Source organism: Apus apus, chromosome Z (assembly GCF_020740795.1).
Source record: "Apus apus isolate bApuApu2 chromosome Z, bApuApu2.pri.cur, whole genome shotgun sequence".
Taxonomy (NCBI): Eukaryota; Metazoa; Chordata; class Aves; order Apodiformes; family Apodidae; genus Apus; species Apus apus.
Window position 1 is genome coordinate 76,617,590 of NC_067312.1, and position 19,872 is coordinate 76,637,461.

At 39.7% G+C, this 19,872-nt stretch overlaps 1 protein-coding gene across 1 annotated transcript in view; it reads right to left on the minus strand.

The window, feature by feature from the left end:
- Positions 1–19,872, minus strand: part of MCTP1 (multiple C2 and transmembrane domain containing 1) — a 276,702-nt gene that overhangs the window by 127,801 nt on the left and 129,029 nt on the right. The window contains exons 6-8 of the mRNA XM_051643546.1: positions 15,777–15,815; positions 3,386–3,556; positions 1,708–1,838 (exon numbers count right to left, since the gene is read on the minus strand). Coding sequence (XP_051499506.1) covers positions 1,708–1,838; positions 3,386–3,556; positions 15,777–15,815 — 341 coding nt within the window. The remainder of the gene's footprint in view (positions 1–1,707; positions 1,839–3,385; positions 3,557–15,776; positions 15,816–19,872) is intronic.

Here is a 19,872-nt window from a genome sequence, read left to right on the forward strand (position 1 = left end):
AAATAAAACAAAAACAAAATCAGATTCTTCCACTGAAAATGCTGAAGGCTTCAAGCATTCTTCTTAAAGAGAAATTTTCTCAGGCTATCACATTTTTTTGGGTGTAAATAAAATGCAGAAATCATTTCTTACTTGCATAATAGCATGCAGTTACCAAAAAGAAACAGATGCACACTTATGACATAAAACTTTTTCAGGTATCTTAAGAGCTACTCAAGCAGCTCAAATTTGAAGTTACAAATTTTCCTTCTCTCACTTCCCTATAACATTTAAGTTTCAGGTGCCTTGGAGCAAAAATGGTGTCTTTTATTTTTCTGCAATGCTCTTGAAAAACTTTATTATTACTGGTAAAAGTAACAATGTAAGTGCTGCTTTGGAAACAGTATTGGGAAAAATCACATGTGAAAACTCTGAATCTCACCATCTTTTGGATAAGAAGGTTAAAATTAAGCAGAATACAGGAATAATTTTCCAAGGTATATAATGTGTTGACATAGCACTAAATGATCATGTTGCTTCAGAAAAACAGTTATTGTTACCATATGCACTGGCTGAAATCAAGCAAGGGCAAAAATCCAATGCAAACTTCAAAAATCCATTGGGTTTAATCACATTTTAAAAGTCCTACTGTGTATGCTTTTGAGAAGTGGTTTTGCTGGTATTAAAGCTGTTTATGTGACACAGACTCTGCATGTATCCTGAAATCCCACAATTTATGGTAGGAAATAAATGTAGAATATTATCCAGCTGATCTAATTTGATAAAGAAAGTAATTACCTTAAACAGAGCCAGAGGGAGGAAAAGGTCAGTAGAAATACAACCACATTGACAGCAAAAGTACAAGGCTGTGGGATTCCCATTCCAGATGTTAACTACCAAAACTAATTCTACTAGTTAATAGTATCAATGTCCTAGTAATATACCCACATCCAAACAACCTACAATCAAAATGTATGTGATTAACAGTAATTACTATAATAACCAATGCATGGATATCAATTACAGTAGGATGTAAACAAGAGTCTGAGCTTTCCAAATAGCACCAACTTTGCAGGGTCTGTGAGCACAAGATAGCTTGTTTTCCCCTGTTAGCTAACAGTTAATGCCATTATTAAAAAACATGAGCAACCTTCTTGTTCCTACACAGTAAAATGGAGCATAACCACACAAAGTGATACCATTTCCTGAACTCTTGAGACACACCCCAAAGATTCACTTTTCCTGAAAATTAATTAAGTGAATGGTCCCATTTCTTCACCCCAAAAGCTGTGTGCAGTACTTCAAAACTCTCACTTCATTTTCCAAACAGATTTAAAAAATAAGTAAGTAATTTTGGTCTTATGTGCACATTACAAGTGATGAGAGTTATTTCTCCTCCAAGCTGGACGTTGCCATATGGAACCTCTTGCCTCTTGATTATTGCTCTAAATGTGCTGGGTTTTATTTTGGAAAACCTGTGTCTATCAATTGGTAGAAGCTGCCACCTACTGGTCAATAAAAACTACTTTACATCACCCAAGTAAAGAATTCCATCAATGCTGCTAACTCCACCAATACTTTGAAATAAATTACTCCCCACCTTAAAAAAAAAAAAGAAAAAAAAAAAAAGCAAGAACAAATGGTCATAAAAGATAGTTTCTACAGCAAGGTTCATTTTAATCATCCTCTCTCATCCCCAGGGAACAAGAAGGCTGTAATTGCACAAACCTGCCAATAAAATCATCCTTTTTGCCAGCATCTTTGTCCCACACGGTAATATCAATAATTCCACCTCGTTCTTCATAGAGATGAAAGTCAAACTGCTCCCTCCACTGAGGATTCAAAGTTTTTGGCACAATCTGAAAGGAGAGCAAAAAGAAAGTCATATTGCATTGTGCAGGAATACACTTTCCTGAACTGTAAACTTGATCTTTACAGTCTGTTCAGGAAGTTTTTTCTCTTGGCAGTACAAGGATCTTAAGCAGTGAGGATTAAAAACTAGTAACTGGAAAAGACCATTGGACAGTTCCCTAACCCTTCTTTGACACAACAGTTACCTCCAAAACCCTGCAACCTGTCACCTTCAAATCCTCCTGAACAAAGGACTTATCCTGGGAATGGATTCATTTTTCTGCAGAATAACTGTGGCCTCCCTTGAGTGGCAGTCAGCTGTGAAGTCTAAGCCTCAAGGAAAACAAAGCACCTGCAATGACAACTAGATGATGATTTTAAGTATTTAAAAAGAAACAATCTTATCATGTCCTTTTTTCCCCCACAGCTGCAGTAATACTGGGAGAAAGATGATACTAGGTGTTACTTCTATGGGATAATGCTATTTATTTTTTTTTTCTTAAATACTGTGTTTTACTTTCTTTCCTTTGCAACTCAGATGAAAGTGGTTTTCTCAAATCAGCTGGCTTACTTCTGACAAAAGTGGTAACTTCTGTGGCTTCTGACCACATTCTGCACAAGAGAAAGCAGATTTTTCTACCCTACTACAAAAGCAGTAGTCACAGTAGTCACATCTGTCCTGAGCAAGAATGGAAACTGCCCAGAATCTTCCCTACAAAATAAGCACTACTTTCTACATCCACCAGCTCCACTGGGGTTGAAAATACAGAAAAATCAGAGACCAGTAAAATGCAGAAATGCTATGAAAATTTTTAAGTCACGAAAGCATGAAATTTGCTTTCTTCTAATTTCAGATGAAGAGGCCCTGGGGTGGATTCAGAGGCCTGCAGATATGGCACTGAAATGATGATGGCTTCTTCCTCACTTTGCCCTTTGTCTGGCTGTAAAAACCACATGGGCTGTCAGGGCCTTTGAGAGAGGAAGGTCATCTGGGTGACCAGCAGCCCCACCATTCTCCGGAAAATGTTCAAACCCATCGAGATCAGGGAAATAAAAAATAATAGCAAGAAAGCCAAGCAAGTTTCCACAGTAATATTCTCTCTGATCAGCCCTCTCTGTTAAAATAGTACGTACAAAAAACTTGCTCTAAGGATACAATGAGGAAAGTGAGAATATAAGCACGACGTGGTTTGAGGGTGAGACCAGGCCAAAGATCCAAGAGGTGACCAGCACTGAGCACGAAGGTGGCATCTGCTTGTCAGAATCTCTCCACATCTCTGCTCTGCCATGAACCACCCATAACAAGACATAAAAGCCAATAAATGGCATGGAAAAACCAGGTGTGCCTCCCTGCCATTTTTAGTCTTGCATTTCTCCCCATCTACTGTTATTTGTGTTTATAACGAAATAAAAATAATTATCTAAACAAGGCTTCAGGGGCTCTGACAGCTCATTCATGCCACAATAAACCTCCATCCCTGTTGAAACAAGTCACTCAAGCCACAAAACATTTCTAACACAGCCACTGTGCACCGTAGTCCACAGGTAAGATTACCTTGCTCTTGTACTTCTGGTGCCCCAACCGGAACTTCACGTAAGGATCACTTAGCCCATTTGCATCCATGGCCTTAAGTTCACGACCTTCTATCAAGGTAATGCTAACTATCCCTCTCCATAGCTGAGATTTTCTGTGCAGGTCTGAGAGACGTAAGCTCTGGGTCTGAAACTTGAGGGAAATAAGAACACAAGATTCAGTCAAAACAATTTTTTAAACACTCCCCTGCATTTAAACGCAGGTTTTATGCAACTACGAATGTAAACCAAGCACCTTAAGCCACTCTGAAGTCACTTGGCAGCACATATGCAAAGTAAGTTACAGAAAACTACTTGGAGAGAAACAAACCAGTGACAAATACACAGGTAATGATGCCCTATGCTGCTTTTCCAGAAGTGAGCAGAACAAATGCTACTTAAGGAAATTTTCAGGGGGGGAAAAAAAAGTGTTTTTTCCAGCTTCACTTCTCCCTCCCTCCCTGTTAGTTAGACAGAACTAACAGCATTACAAATAAATGCAGGTATCACATGACTGAATGAACTTGAACAAAGACTAAAATAACATAAAAAGCAGTGAGAAAATGAAACTTCCATTAAAATAATATAAGCACAATATGAGATGTATGGACGAAGGAAAAACAAGTCAATGAGCTCCCGTGCACAAGGCAGTTGTCCCAGCCTCTAAAATGATGTGGTATTCTCAGAAACAGCACGGAAAACTGAATGAAAACCCAACACATTAGCTCCACAGTTTCAAAACGAGATGTTGCAGAGCCTGTGACTGGAGCTGTGTGGAAAGTGGTGGCCTGTGAACCCTCAGCTGCTGTTTGCAGGGTTAAAAGAAAACTCACATGCACCCACAACCAAACCAGATTGCCATGGCGCTCATCAGGGACCTCCCCTGGGGCAGGGTCAGACACCTGAGCCCCTTCAGATCAGCTCCTGCTTGCTCTGAGCCCTGGGGGGCACAAGGTACCTGCCAGTGGCTCCAGAACTGGGACACCATCTTTGCACACCTGAGAGAGGCAAAACGTGTCTCGGGAGCAAGGCTGTCAAAGGCTCTCTCCCTTTTGTTCTGAAAGTGCATTCATTCAAGGTTACCTTAGCCAAAATCAGAACTCCAGATAGCTAAACTTAAGGCTTAATCCCTTCCACACCCCCATGTTAGGGGTTTTCAGTGCAAATGTGGTCTGAGTCCTACAGAGGATAAACGCAGAGGAATGGTTACACCATGCAAGTGCTCAGGAGAGGAATTTCACTTTATTACCCAGAGGAGATTATAGAAAGCACACTGGAGTACCATCACTGGATTACCATCTGCACTCACCAGAGAATGGCTGTACATGAGGAGTGGGGCCACTGGGCTTGGAGCAAATCTGAGTAACATGCTTGTAGCAGTACTTCACACTTCCTCTTGTCACGTATTTGTATTTCCTAATGGCTAGTCATTCCACACAGTATGGTATATTTCACTATATTTACCCAAGATTTCTCTTCCTGAAGCGAAGAATTTGACTGTGGAGAAACTTCTCAAACTTACTGTCTCTCTGAAGGCAAAGAAGGAGCTGTGGAATAACCTTTAACTTCACCTGTGACATGAAGGAGAATCAGAATCCTAGAATCTGCTGAGTCGGAAGGGACCCATCAGGATCATCAAGTCCAACTCCTGTCCCTGTGCAGGGCACCCCAAGAATCACCCCATGTGCCTGAAAGCATCATCCAAAGGCTTCTTGAGCTCAGGCAGGCTTGGTGCTGGGACCACTGCCCTGGGGAGCTGGTTCCAGTGCTCAAGTAGCAGTGGGATATGAAAGAGCAGAAACTCTACAAAAATTAGGGCACAAGTGGGAAATTCAGCTGCCAGCAGAGATTTCATTTACAACATGGGAACATGACTAGCCTTGATGCATTTTTTTTTTTTCTCAGCACAAATACCCTGTCCTTGGGGGTATACAGACCATGTTGCCAAAGAATTCACTTGTGAAGAAGTTTTTTTTTTCTTGATCAAGTTTCGTATAAATTTTAGAGAAAAAGAATGACTGAATAGTAAGTAACCAAAACTGACACTGCCCTGAATATTAGGAGATACAGAAAGAAGAGGAGACAAAGCATGTTTAGGAACACATTTCATACTGGAAGAGAAGCAGTGGTTAGTTGAGACTTATTTTGGTAAAGAATACACAATTGTGGGTTTTTTTTTTAAGAACTGAGCAGGAATCAAATTGATTTCCCAGTTACTATCATGGAAAATCAGTAAGAGTCTGCATTTACAACTCTACTGAAGTAAAGCTTAAGCACAACTGCATAGCTCTCTACTTCACTAATCACAAATGAGACAGTGAATCATTTAGAGAGTATACTTGATATAAATTCCGTACTTTCAATGGCTCTTAAAATAATTTGCTGCATTAGAGCAGCTGCCACCCTATAAAACATGCTGATTTTTTATGGCCAGTAGGGAGCTTCATCAACTGAAGTAATTTACATACAAGGTGGCAAGGCAGGAGGATCTAAGTGACCATGCCCAGGGCCTAAACTGACAGCTGGGTCAGCCAGGAGATCACAAGAGCCAGGTAGAAACCCTGAGAACAAGGAGGTTTTGCTGGGGAAAGACCTTTTGGGGCAGAACCAGGTCTCCCAGCCAGCGATGGCTGAGCAGAGCCCAGCAGCATGTCCACCAATGGTGAATGGGCAGAGTCTACATCTCAACCTGCTGTCAGGAAAGCAGCTAGCTGCTAAAAATCAGGTGGTGTGGGCTGGCTGTGGCTCTCTTGGGGACACGGCTCAGTGCTGGACTTGGGAGAGTAGGATTGATGGTTGGACTCAATGACCTTAAAGGTCTTTTCCAACCTAAGTGAGTCTGTGATTCTACTGAGATGTCCTTGATGTGAAAGGCACAGGATATGTGGTCTCTCCAGCAAGAGTAACTTTATCATGTTCCTAAGAAAGACTGAAGAGTATCTGAACAGACATCTGCAATGTACCTTCCTTCCAGTTAAAGTCATCCTTACCCTCAGAAATTAGAGATAAAGTAATAATCCCTATAGCCACATAGTGTTTCTGGCAGGAAGTAAAATAAATTAATATCAATGCTTAGATTTCAAGCCAAATTTGATGAAAAGCTAACAGATGAAAAAAGAGGGAAAACCAGTTTGATTTCACATGTTAAGAGTTCTTTATGAAGTTAATTTCACAGTGTGAGACAGGCACATAATTTCCAGGCACATTTTTTGGTATCCAAGCAACCTCTGTCATCTAGTCCACAGTGAGTCAGTTGTAAAGTCAGAATGGAGACTGTGAGAGAGGAAGATAAAGAAATGAGCACGGATCTTTCCAAGTTTCTCCTGTGAGGGGGAACTTCTCAATACTAATTCTCCGACAACTTATTTCCCTCAGAAAGCAGGTGAAGCATTTTACATTCTGGCTTCACTCTTCTGCCACAAATAGACAAAAACATGAAGAAGCTGCACAGCTTCTAATTTCTTTGGGAAGTGCTGGAAAGTTACATATTTTGTAATGTTCCATCTGAAACTGGCCACACTTGTCTACGTAACGCCACAATCTGGAAAGAAGCAAGGTCAACATCTCAGGCTACAGCTAAGTGTCATTAACACAGAATTATTATTCATATTATTGTGCATTTATAAGCAGGCCTGGAGACTGCCACCTGCCATGTTCTAAACCAAGAGTAAAAGGAAAAAAAAAATATTTTAAAAATGAAACTTTCTCTCTTTTCCCAAAAGGAAATTAAGACTCCTGGTGAGACTTTTTAGACCTTTTCATGTCAAAGCTGCCAGTGAAAGAAAACATCACATCTTTTCATATCCATGCACTGCTTTAATGGTTTGGCTATAAACAGTAAGCAAACCCAACGTTTTCTTACATGATAAAATTACCTATTATTTGTGTTCCACCTATTCTGTCTGTACGTGGGGCAGTGGAGGGGCTAGGGATGCCATTAGCAGAAAAAACTTCTGACACAGAAACAGAACTGTGTCCTCTATTAGGTATGATTAATGCAGTTAGCTAATTGCAACTGTAGAGCTGAGAGATGATCTTACAGCACAGGTTAATATTCTGTACACAGTCACACAGTGGCATTTAACATCACAGGGGGGCAAACCAGCCAGGATGAGCCAGCATCTAGGAATTGCTTCCAGGTTCATCAAGAACATGTTTTTGATTAGTGTATTAATTGCCACAGCTTTATTTTCACCCTCCTCAATAGAAGAGAAGCCTTACTGAGTACTTCTGAAAATCCCCTAATTATTTATCTTTGGGTACCTACATGATCTTGAAACTCCAGTCCATCATGAGTTGAGTGAGCCTGACCTCACCTTGTCCCTGGTCAGAGATCACTCCCTGCAAAGCCTTTATCACTTGCTTGTGCTTGTGCAAACAGACTCTGCTTTTCACTGCACCTCCTCCTTCTTACACACACCACCAGGACACACTCCTCCTCCTCTGCAGCCTTCAACACAAAATCTGTTGTTCAAGAATAACTCAACAACAGACAGGAGTAGAACAGTGTGCCTACCACGAAGTTGTTTTGGTTCTTGGTGGGTTGTTTGTTTGTCTCTTTTTCTTTAGGCTTTAAAAATCAAATAAATAATCCAGCCCTGTGTCCTGCAAAGGGATCTCTATCCAAAGAATTACTTTGGTTTGGAACCTTTAAATTAAATACCAGTCATGAAAGTAATGAAAGAAAGTAGGAAAGCACGATTCTCTTCTTGACTGCTGAATAGAGTGCAGATGGACAAACAAGGCTGAGTGAAGCAAAGCCAGGATTTTAAATGACTGCTGCAAACACAACAAAACAGAATTCTTCTCTCTAGATTTCCTGGATGCTTGCATGGCTTGGATAAAAAGATTTAAAATAATGATTGATACAGCTGCCATTTCTACATCCCTTTTCCACTCGATGAAAAAAATCAAGGAAGTCATGTTTAAAAAAGGGATAGACAAGGCACTGCCACATGGATTCACGACGCTTTTCCCCTTTTAGAAACTACACAAATTATAGCGCCTCGCAGAAGTCATCAGCATGTAGACACTGAGCTACAAAAATGCCTCCAAGGGGATCATGACAATTCCTTTCTAGTGTTTGAGTGGTGAGACAATCCAACTTTTATAAATGGACTATTAGTGATAATTACTGCAATATTAAAGAACATTTACCTGAACTTATTATCAACTAGATTTACATTTCAGGGTATTTTAATTCTTGGTAAACCTAATCTAAATTTCTGTGGTTGAGTACACTGCTCTGTACCCTGTGTTTCCAGTATGACTGCCATGTTAAATCTGGTTTAGGATGTTCACTCTTAACAACTCACTACTGTGGCTGTAGCAGCAATCTTGTGGTGACACTGCAATATTTGTAACAAAACCAGGTAATTCTGCCGCATTGCGCTGATTTCTTTGGTTTGCTAAGTTAAACAATTGTGCATTCTACTCAAAGGCACTTGCACAGGTGTAGTATGATGAAGACTGAGACCCTATTAAGCACTCCCAATGATTTGCTTTTTGTGGGAAAATGGAATATTTATACAAGACAACCCTGTCTGTGCCCCCAGGAGATGTCGAGAGAGGCTGCACCAGTGCGACCTTAACCTGAACCCTTGTCCCCCTCCCACCAGCCCCACCTGGAAACTGAGGCTGCAACGTGTGGAGGTCAACAGGTCCCCAAGGTGACCCGTGTCACCACGGTCCCAACACTGAATGTGACACCCAGAAGGACAGTGCCCACTGAGACCTGATGGAGACTCCTTGTGCTCTCGGAATTGCAGGAATGATCCCCAAAAGCCCTCATGGAAATGCTGCCCTGCTGTTCCGACTGGGAACCACATCAGCTGCTACCACCCACATGGAAGCAATGCAAATGCAAGCCTCACCAAATATTTGCATAATTTCTATAACCAGATGTCTAACAGGGAGCTGTATCTATTCTGACATTTTTTTTTTACTTCTTTTCCATTATTTAGTAGCTTTCCATCAAACACCATTTAGAGCTGATAAACTGACACCTAGAACCCTGTGGCTTACAAAGGCCAAGTATTTTCTCATTTATAAGATTCTTCTTCAAAATCCCAAACCAAATAATTCTACCTTCTACCCTGAAATTCCACAGTTTTGGCTGAAAGTAGCTTGTTGAAAGATTGAACAGATTGCAAATTTCTTCAATTAGGAAATATCATACAACTCTATGCAGAATTCTCCTTGTCTTTGGAACTCTTAGACCATGATTTGCTATTCCCAATTTTAGTCTCTACTCAAGAGGCATCACATTCCAGTGGAAAAGCATTTTCTTCCATTTTAAAACAGAATAAAAGGGCTTCATAAGGCTTGTGATACCAGGAAAAGGCAAATCTTGAATCACACAAACTAAATATTTTCAGTTGGGCATAAAAGAACCAGTTAATAAGGCCTTAGCTTTTGGTACTTTAGTTTCTGTAACTGAAGCACACACATTTTTTTAAAAGCTCTCAAAATAAATTTTAAAAAGTCATTAGTTGGTTCATTTTTTATTTAAAATGTTCATGAATTTGTTTTTCGTTTTAAAAGCATATGCAGAAATTTCCCAATCTGAATTAAAGCAAAAATTGCTATCTAAATGCAAATTAAAAATTACTTCAATTGACTTGCTTTAGGCAGTAAATACACTCTTTGATTCACCATTTGTAATTAATCACAAGTCACTCCTCAGTTATGTCTTTGGGATGATAGTATATTTTTATTCTTAGTTTCTACATAACCTGTTGCTACCCAGATGAATCTATCTTCATTTCTGGGAAGAATGGACCTTTGGTTCCAGTTGATCCAAGTCACATTGAAACAGCTAATCACTTATTAATGACATAAATTGGAAGTATTATTACATTTGAGTGCATTCTAGTACTCCCAGTTCAAAACTTATCAGTGATAACATGAAACAGAAACACCTCATCTTATCCTGCAGATTTTACTGACTGGCTAGAACATAGGAGATAATTATTGGATACCTTTTTCCTTACTGTGTTTGGCCAAAGATGCCAAACCATTTGTTCCTCTGTCCTTAAATTAAAACATTCAAAAGGTTTTTCTGGTGTCGTTTGTTGTTGTTGTGTTTTGTTTCCTTTTAATCTACCACTAATGTAGGAAGTCTAATGTGGGGTTTGATTATATTTTAACTCAGTTTAATTGTAATTCTTCCATGAAGGTCAAAAGGAGAAGAGCAGACCCTTATTCAGATTATTTGAGCACCCTGAAACTATCCTCTACATTAATTTTATTTTTTTAATTTATTTTTATTTATTTTTTTTTTTCAATGGCCTGTTTTTTTCAGACTCACTCTAAAATGTGTGTATAAATTGTGCCCAAATCATGGTGATAAAACATGTCCATCTGTGTTGTAGGAAGAGATAAGCCTAATTTACACCAAGGGACATACTGTTAGACACTAGGAAAAAAAAAAACAGCCTTTAAATGGAAATGATAGTTAAGCACTGGAACCAATTCTCTAGGGAGGTTGTAGAATATCCATCACTGCAGATTTTTAAGGACAGATTAAACAAACACCTGTCAGACACAGTTTAGCTCTCACGGTTCTCACTGCAGGGTGGGAAGACAACTTTTCAGGCTGTAATACCTATTTTCTGTCTTATTTGCACCTACCTTGCACACAGGCCTATTTTTAAATATCCCAGATACTTGAAATCCTGGGGAGTCAGGATCAGTCAACACCTGCCCTGCCATTCACCTTGTCTTCCACAAACATTCCTCTTATCTTCCCAAATTCCTTGTCTCCTGCTTTTTTTTCCCTCCATCTCTCCCACTCAGCACAGCCAGGATACACCTTCCAAAGCAAACTGTGCTTTCCCCTGCAAGCAAATAGCACCAACCTGCACCATCTCACACTGTCCTGAAGAAACCTCCTGAAATCATACAGCAAATTCTACAGCAATAGAGGGAACAGGTGATTTTTCATAAAATATTCACTGGTATCTTCAGATTACTAGCAGAAAAGTCTGCCTGCTCAAAATAAAATGCTCTTTTGAGCAAAAAAATGTGCAAGTTTTTTTTATCTAAAACCTGTTTAATGTTTTCTGGGGCACCATTTGCAAGGACAAGATTTACCAGAAGAAGGTGAAGACCATAAAATCCCTGACATTTTTCATTAAAAGCACAATTTAACCAAAACCAAAACCAAACAAAAAAACCCACAACCAAACCCTGTAGGCTCTTCCCCTTTACCACCTCCAGCTATAATCAAGGGAAAAGTTTTATTTTGGCTGGAAAATACATTAGTCTATATGTTTGTTAAACCACTACTGAATTGTAATTACAGCCTAGTTGACCCCAAGTTTAGTATTTATGCTTTTGATTTTAAGTTAAACACCCCTTTGCATTAAAAGCCTTAGAAGCAGAAAGGTTTTCTCTTTTTAAAATTCTGGTAATAAAGGCATGGCAAAAGTAATGATATTTCATCATTGGAAACCAAGAGAACAATGAGGAAGTAATTCCTTAAAAAGACCTTTTTTATTTCAGAAGAAATAATACTGCTTTTAAACAGTCTGTGCTTCTCTCTGTTATAAGATTGAGGCTCAACAATGCCTAAGAAAATTCTAAGCTTTTCTTTTGCTATTATTTTTGACAGCCCTGCACTGAACACTACAAAAACCATAACGAGCAATATGCACATTTCTAACTCAATTTTATGCCGCCAACATTTTAATAGGCTCCCTTCCCACTCCCTTCCCTCAGCTATTGATTAGGCCCTCTGTGCTGCAGAGATTTAGCAAGAGTCAGGAGTGATTTTTTTTTTTTCTTGTTTTCATAATGAGAGGAAAAAAGGAGAAAACCACCCTTCCCAATTCACCTGCCCTGGCTTCACGCTGGAAATAGCAACGGTTTGTTTCCCGTCGCACGGATCTCTTGCACCTCAAGGATTCTGTGATGGAAATCACTTCAGCAATTAGCACCCTTCTTCTCACTGTCAGAGCGGTGCTGACTATTAGGAATAAATCACCTCTTCTTGCCAGTTTGGGCTTTTATGTTCTCCTTTTATACCTAGACCACAAAAACTTCGTCGCCGGGTTAGATCTGGTATCCAGGCGGTTTAGAAAGCAAGAGAGAAGCAGGAAGTTTGTTTCCTTCAGCCCGAAGAAAGAGCTCACCAAGAAAGTCTGCAACTTCAGCAGGAGGATTAATGACAAAAGAAAAATCTGCCCTAAAGGAAAACTGAGGTGGATGTGGAGAATCACAGAAACAGAACATGTCAGATCCATACACAGTGAGCAAAGACATTTTGCAGTGGTCAGCATGTTTCAAACAGCTTTTTAAAAAGAAAAAATAAGCCGAAAAAATTCCATGGTTGGTTTAAATGGATGTCTGATTACCCAGATCCTACAAGCACTCTCTTTTTGCTGTGGCAATTGTCAGCTCACCCACAGAATATGGGAGAACCTGAATTCTAAACCATAGGAACTGAGTCACGGGCAAGCTGAGGTTACTGAGCAAACACTTGGATCACAAGAAAGTGCATGAAATACTGGATAATCCACTGCCACCTTTGCTTGACCCTCAGTACACACGTAGTGGTAGAAATGAAGCAGCTTCCCCTGAGACCAGACAGCAAACAGCCCACCTTGCAAAGTCATAATCCTGCTTTCATGCAATATCAGTCTTGTGGTGGATGAAATAAAACAATCTTTTTGAAACTGAGAGCAAATTTTAACTTCCCACCGTAATTTTTTTAAATAAATAAACAGTTTGTTTGTTTTTTTAAAAAAGCCCAGTGGGAGGCTCCTTTGGGAGATCTGACAGAATGTACAAATGCCCTGACTTCAAAATGGTGTGAATTTAATTTTTGCCAGATTCAGTGCAAGAGTATTATTCCCTCTGGCTTAGACAGTGCAGGGAGTGATTGAGCTGCCACGACTTCTGCTCAAAATTATGTCTGGAATAAAGCAAACTTGATAGAGAGAAGTAAAAAAAAACAAACAAAAAAGGAAAAACAACAATAAATCCAACAAAGTAAGAGGTGAAAAAACCCTAAAAACAAAAGCAAAACTGGTGTTGCATTTTTGCAAGGCCACTCACAAATGTTTTACACCACCAGTGCGTTTGCAGGGTTTGCAGGAAAAACAGGTGAAACGCACAGATGCATTGACCTTGACTTGGGGTGCACAGGGGGAGCAGCGTGTGAAGCAAAGGCTCAGAACTGGCCAGAGGAATTGCTTGCAAGCACATGAGGACTGTGATGCTGCACTGAGGGAGTCACCCTTCTTTTCCTGGGCAAGCCGAGCAGTTCCCACACACACTCTGCCCAGTGGTCTGCACCGCTCCCTCGGAACTTCAGGCCACAGAACAGGTAGGCTTCAAGCACATACATTTTTAAAATGCAAAAGACTCTGTTATAATCTGTAAAATCAAGTTAATTTACTTGAACTGCCATTTTACAGGCTCTAGAAAGCCAGGCTTAGGAAGTGGAAGAATGATGTCTACAAAAAATATTAATACTCTATTTTTTTGGTCAGCTCTCAGGACTGTAAGACAAACACTTCCGGAAGAAGAAGGATCTCTGTTGGGGCACTTTCTCTGTTACCTAATAGTATTAAGGACTTATTTCTAGACATTTTTTTAAACTTCCAAATGATATTTGATATTGATCATCCTGCCCTCCAGAGAACAGCAATTTTTTAAAGGATTTTTCCTTTTTTTTTTTTTTTTTTTTAAATTTGTTTTTCCTGACAGCAGACCAAAGATTTGGAACTCTGGAATAGCCCTCACAAGGCAAATAAGCTCCTGTGGTTTAACTGAGATACTTCCGTATATAAACCACACACACAGAGCAGGTAAAACTATTATTTCATCTGAGATAAATGTAGAAAAAGGCAATATTTAAATTTGTACATTCACTACTTGCCAAATCTTTTGATATGTCCGTTTGCAAAAACGGCGACTACTGAAATGTTATCAAATGAATGCAGCAAGGGAGAATGTGGGTAAATAATTCACTTGAACAGCTTTGAACAGTTCCCAGCTACCAAGTGGTGCCATTCACTCAGGATTATCAACACTGACAGTTGGATCCTTCTGAAATTTGATGCATGGAAAGTGCTTGAAATAGTGTCACGAACTGTCCCCCAACACGCTCAGCACATCAGGAGTTAACAGATCACTGGCATGATGCAAAACAGTCCTTCACCTTCCTCACAGCTCCTCAGTAACTCTCCAGAAGGTTGAGCACCTTAGATATTTCAGGAAAAGTTGAATTAACTGGGTGAGAATCAAAATACTACCCATCATCTCTTTGCCAAGTGTCTTTGAGTCACAGGTTTGGCAACAGAGGTTGAGTGAATGTCCTGTATCACAGAAGCAAACCACGTGGAAATCTACGCATAATCCAGAAGGTACGAACTTATTTTTCTTAAGTTTAAAAAACCTGTGCAAATATTTGTCAGAGAGCACTATATACAACACTGTCTGTTGATAAACTTCTACTTAAATTTGTGCATCAATATGCCAGAAGAGTAAACTACTTTACAACGTAAGTGAAACCACCCCATGTAGCTATTTCATTTTTCTCACTTGGTCACCTTTACACGATAGCATCTCAAAAAAAAAAACCCCACACATCTACCAAACCACCTCAAGACTTTGAGAAATGTTAATGTTCTTTGTAGTTCTGCAAATAATCAGGCATAAAGCTTGAAAGCTCCATGGCAGCATGAGCTGAAGGTGTCCAGAAAACTGCTGAGAAGCTACACATATTTCCTTTATCTTTTTGGAGACACACACAGGAAAAATGAATTGTGTTCTCCTGCAGTAAAACTCCTACTCCTTCCCCAGTGGAAAAGAGCAGACGCTGCTACTTTTTTACAACTCACATGAATCCTAAGAGGAGAAAAGCCAGACACTGGATTTTCCTGAAGAGGCATCTGAAGAGCTGTAGGAAGTGGAGATGGAGAATGACTCCTTGAACTTCCACACAAAAACCTCCAACTGGTAAAGAGTCGTAAGTAGTAGGAAAATTAAAGTTACCCTTCAGCATGAGATCTCTGTCAACAAGTAAGCTTTCAGGAAATTGTTTATACGTAAGAAAAGAAAGGTTTTTAGAAAAATAATCAGGACATGTTTGCCACTTACATGGAGTTACTAGATGACTTCAAGATAGGCTATAACGCTAAAACAAAGTTGAGGGGTTTAATGGTGACATTAAAAGCTCAGCTGTTCAATGATTTTGATTTGATGAAACACAAAAACCACGCCATTAAAACACAACTTGAAGGAGAATTTTAATTCCTGTGCCACAATTTTCCAGTCCTAGATGGCATGTTTGGTTAAGAGATCATAATTCCTCTAAAAAAACAAATAATTAAAAAAAAAAAAAAAGACCACATGCTAAAAGTTACCTTACTTGATCTTTTCCAACTCTTCCTCATTAGCATGGTCTGAAAATGAAATAGAGCATTTTAATTACCTTGTCTCTGCAATACAGAAAAGGAGGCCAACTGTCTCCAACAGGACAATCCACATTTAACCACCACTGAGACTGAAGCAGCCACACATACACTCCAACAAGAGCTACAGGAGGGTGAAACAAACCCAGACCACCAGGCACACTTTTCTGGGTGCCACAAACACCTCATTTCCAGAGAGAATGCATGATGTGAAATCATTCCAGGGGAAAGAAAAAGAAAGAAAAAGGTGGGGGAGAAAAATAATTAGATAAGCAAATGGAAAAAAATAATAATAATTAGAAAAAAAATGAATGTGCCAGAACTGATAGTGACTTCAGTTTTGGCTGATAATTGAATGGCAATTTTTTATTTTTTTTTTACTAATGTTCTCTGTTTTTTTCAGAACTGTTCAGCTCACAGGTATAGCCACACAGGAGAAATCCTGCAAAAGGCTCCTTGGACAACAAGCATCTATAACAAAATCCTCAAGGCTACCACTGCTAATTAGTTTCACAGCAGTAAAAACAGCTCTTTCATTTGATAACTGTGTGCATGGGGTAGGAAAAAACCTCATACCTTAACTCTTTAAAAACCCCAAAGGGCACGTAGGGCTATCCCATTACCTAAACAATCTGTGAAACTGGCACTGTTAAGAGAGAATCAATGCTCAGAAAGGCTGGGAGGCAAAGTGTCCAGAGACACAGGTTCCTCATCATTAAATAAAAGAGATATACTGGTCAGGACAGATGTGGACAATTAATCTCCAAACACAACTGTTGCTTAAAGCAGTTTTCTCTGTGAAAACACAGAGAAATTAATTTGTACAAACATTTAGCAGCTTGTTGACACTGAGCTAGAACAAATCCAAGGCCATTAATTCCCACTGGAACTTTATGTGATGCAAAACAATTTTTTTTTTTTTTTAATTAACTATTGCAAAAATACATTCATTTTTCAGTTAATGGAAATAAATTTCGAAATGCAAATATTTTCCTTGCTAAGAAGCCGAAGTTTTAGATGGGGAAAAAATAACAATGGGAGCAAATACGTTGGTTTTATGCTTTTGAAATACCCAGAAACTTCTCAAATGGAGGCTGTTTTTTCTGGGAGAGGAAAAACAACTAGCTGCTGAGGGGAATTTTTAAGTTGCTGTAGGCAATTAAAACCTAAAGCCTCTGTGTTAAGTTAATTATAATTGTAGCACTGTGGCTTCAGAAAATATACTTAAGACACTAAATGTTTTTTGAAGCTGGAGAGAGCCATTTAACTCATTTTTGTAAGAGAGGCACATAAGAATTATGCAGTTTGAGGGCTGCAGCAGGCCCTGCAGAAGACCTCTGAGTTCCTTCAACATAAGCACAGCTGCCCTGTGGCTGCTGAATCCTATACAGCTACAAGTCAGAGCACAACCTGGGCTTCAGAACAGGCGGTGGGCAAGAAGAAAATACTGCCCAGCAGCTGAATTAATGATGCATCAAATATGACTTCAAGTGCCAGGAGCTCAGTTTGAGTAGTAGCTGGAGAAACTTATGATTGTACTTGTGCATCAGCATCATCACCAGCTGTAGCAGGAGAAGCTGAAGGCATCACAACCACCCTTAGAAGCCAATAAAACAAATCTGTAGGATATGACAGAAAATAATGGACAAGCTACGTGGATTTATGTCATTGAAAATATTTAATGCCCTGAGCCCATCTCTGTCTTTCTTCTTTCCCTAAGCTGTTGCTAACCCTCTGACAAATAATAATAATAATAATAATAAATTTTAAAAATCACATTATATGATTTAAGACAGCAAGCAAACAGACAGCATATTGATGCTGTTAATATTTTCACATGAAGCATCACTTTGGATGAATTTAACGAAAAAATAATGCTGTATCATTCTTGTTTAAAGGCAGCTTCCAAGTAGCACTCATACATTTCCTGTTTTCCATTTTCTGTTTTCATTTCCATTTTTCACACCACTAAGGCTGTGGTGGATCAGCAGTCCCCAGTCTCTACTGGCCCCAAGGCAACAGCTCTCAGCAAGCTACCAGATTTCTGAATTTCCAGTAGCCAAGAGTTGCCTGTCAGACCCAGATTGGAAAAGACCTGTTGTAGAGAAGGAGCTGGGAGACCCTGCAGCTCTGGCGAGCTCACAGCCACCCCACAAGGTCTCCAGGGTCCAGCCCTGCACGTGGAGACCTGCTGGGGAAAGAGCCAGCACAGCTCACATGCACCACAGCACCAGACACTGAGGCTGCAGACACGACGTGCACCATTTCCAGCTGGCCAGGCATGCAACCACAGGTGGCACAGAGGGGCATGCAGAGCACCACAGGTATCCACAGGGAAATACCCACAGGATACTGTCTGAATTAAAAGAAGGACACGACACACATCACTGGAGCAGGTCTAAGACACTGAACAAGGCATTGCTAGTCCTGACTTCCTTTAAGCTGGTCATCAAAAGGAGAAATTAATTAAAAATACAGAGTGTGCATCATAAATACGTTTTTTATAAGAGTTAAAAATAATAATTTAATTTTTTTTTTTGAGCTCACAGGTTGTAACATTTTTATATATGCATAATTTTTCCCCTCCTTCTTTGTTTCAAGTCTCTTGCTTGCACTCATTATCTAGGCTCTCTGTCTTCTCAAAGCAAAATAATAAAAATGCTGCGTTAATCTAAAGGACAAGTATTGTTAACAGCACAGAGCAAATGCAAATGAATTATTGGAACTAGTGCTACTGCAACTTAATTGCGTTAGGCTGGTAAAACATTGTACTTTTCATGAATAATAAAGACATTTTAATGGTTGTGTAACAGTAATTAACTCAGCAATTTTGATTCACAATTTATGATTGTTCAAAAATCAGAACAAATCAGATAGCTTTCATTTATCAAAACACAAAAGAATAGGACTTCTATTCCTGTGCATAGTTTGTGTGAGGTATTACAAGATTATTACTTCAAAAGTTCACATTTTTATGCCTGTAGAACAAGCACTGGGCTCCAAAAGGCAAAGATACTTAGATACAAGCTCTGCTAAAAATGTTTATTTGTTCACCTGCCCACACTCTTCCATTAATATTTGAGGATAACTGCAGGCTACCACTGCATTTTTCCCAATAAAACACACTACAAAAGTCAAAATGGCATGCTCCTATTTATGAAACCAGCATCCTGAATCTCCTGTAATTGAAGCCACATCCAGTATTCTTCTACCAGACACACACAAACTAAACTGCTTAAGCACTGTTCCCACAAGCCACCAGATAAATACCCTCCTAGTCTGTAATACCATTTTACATACAGTTACACAAACATATGCATATGTTAATACTCTTAATTGGTATTTTCCATTCAAAAGTGTAATCTGTTTTGACCTGAGGAAGGGGGACCTTCCAGCTCCTGATTCTAACAGCATCTCATCAGTCAGCACAGTGAAAATCTCCATTTAATCAGGGTTTCTTTCCGACAGATTAGGAAAAGGATGCTCTTGTGTGCACCTCTCCCTCATTTCTTTGCACACCTCAGGAGTTCAGAAACAATAGCTCCACCCAAACAAAATTAACTACTACTATTTCAAGCTGCAGATTTTTGAAAGCACTTGCAATAACGCCCCTCGCACAGAAAGGTGGCCATATACAGCAAGGCACCCAACTTTGGACCATTTAACTTCACACTTCAATCTTAGCCTGTTTTAGCACAGGTGTGAACAGTGTCAATATTTCTTACGAAAAGCAACAGGATGTAATATCCCTCCTGCAATACCCAGCTGCAGGATTTCAGTTTGCCAGGAAAACGCTTTGCTCCAGCCACACAAACGCCTTGTCAAAAGAATCTCCCTTTATCTGCACATCAGTCCACGGCCTCCCAAGGACCCTCAGCTGCTCCAGCTCCTTGGAACGACTCATCCACATGGAAAAGCCACCAAATGGTACCTGACCAACAACAAGCCTTGTCCAACAGGGCTGGGGTTGGATTAGGACTGCAGAGCTGCCCAGAGGACAGAATCCGGCACAGTGCTGCTTCCATGGCCACATGGGAAAGCTTATGCA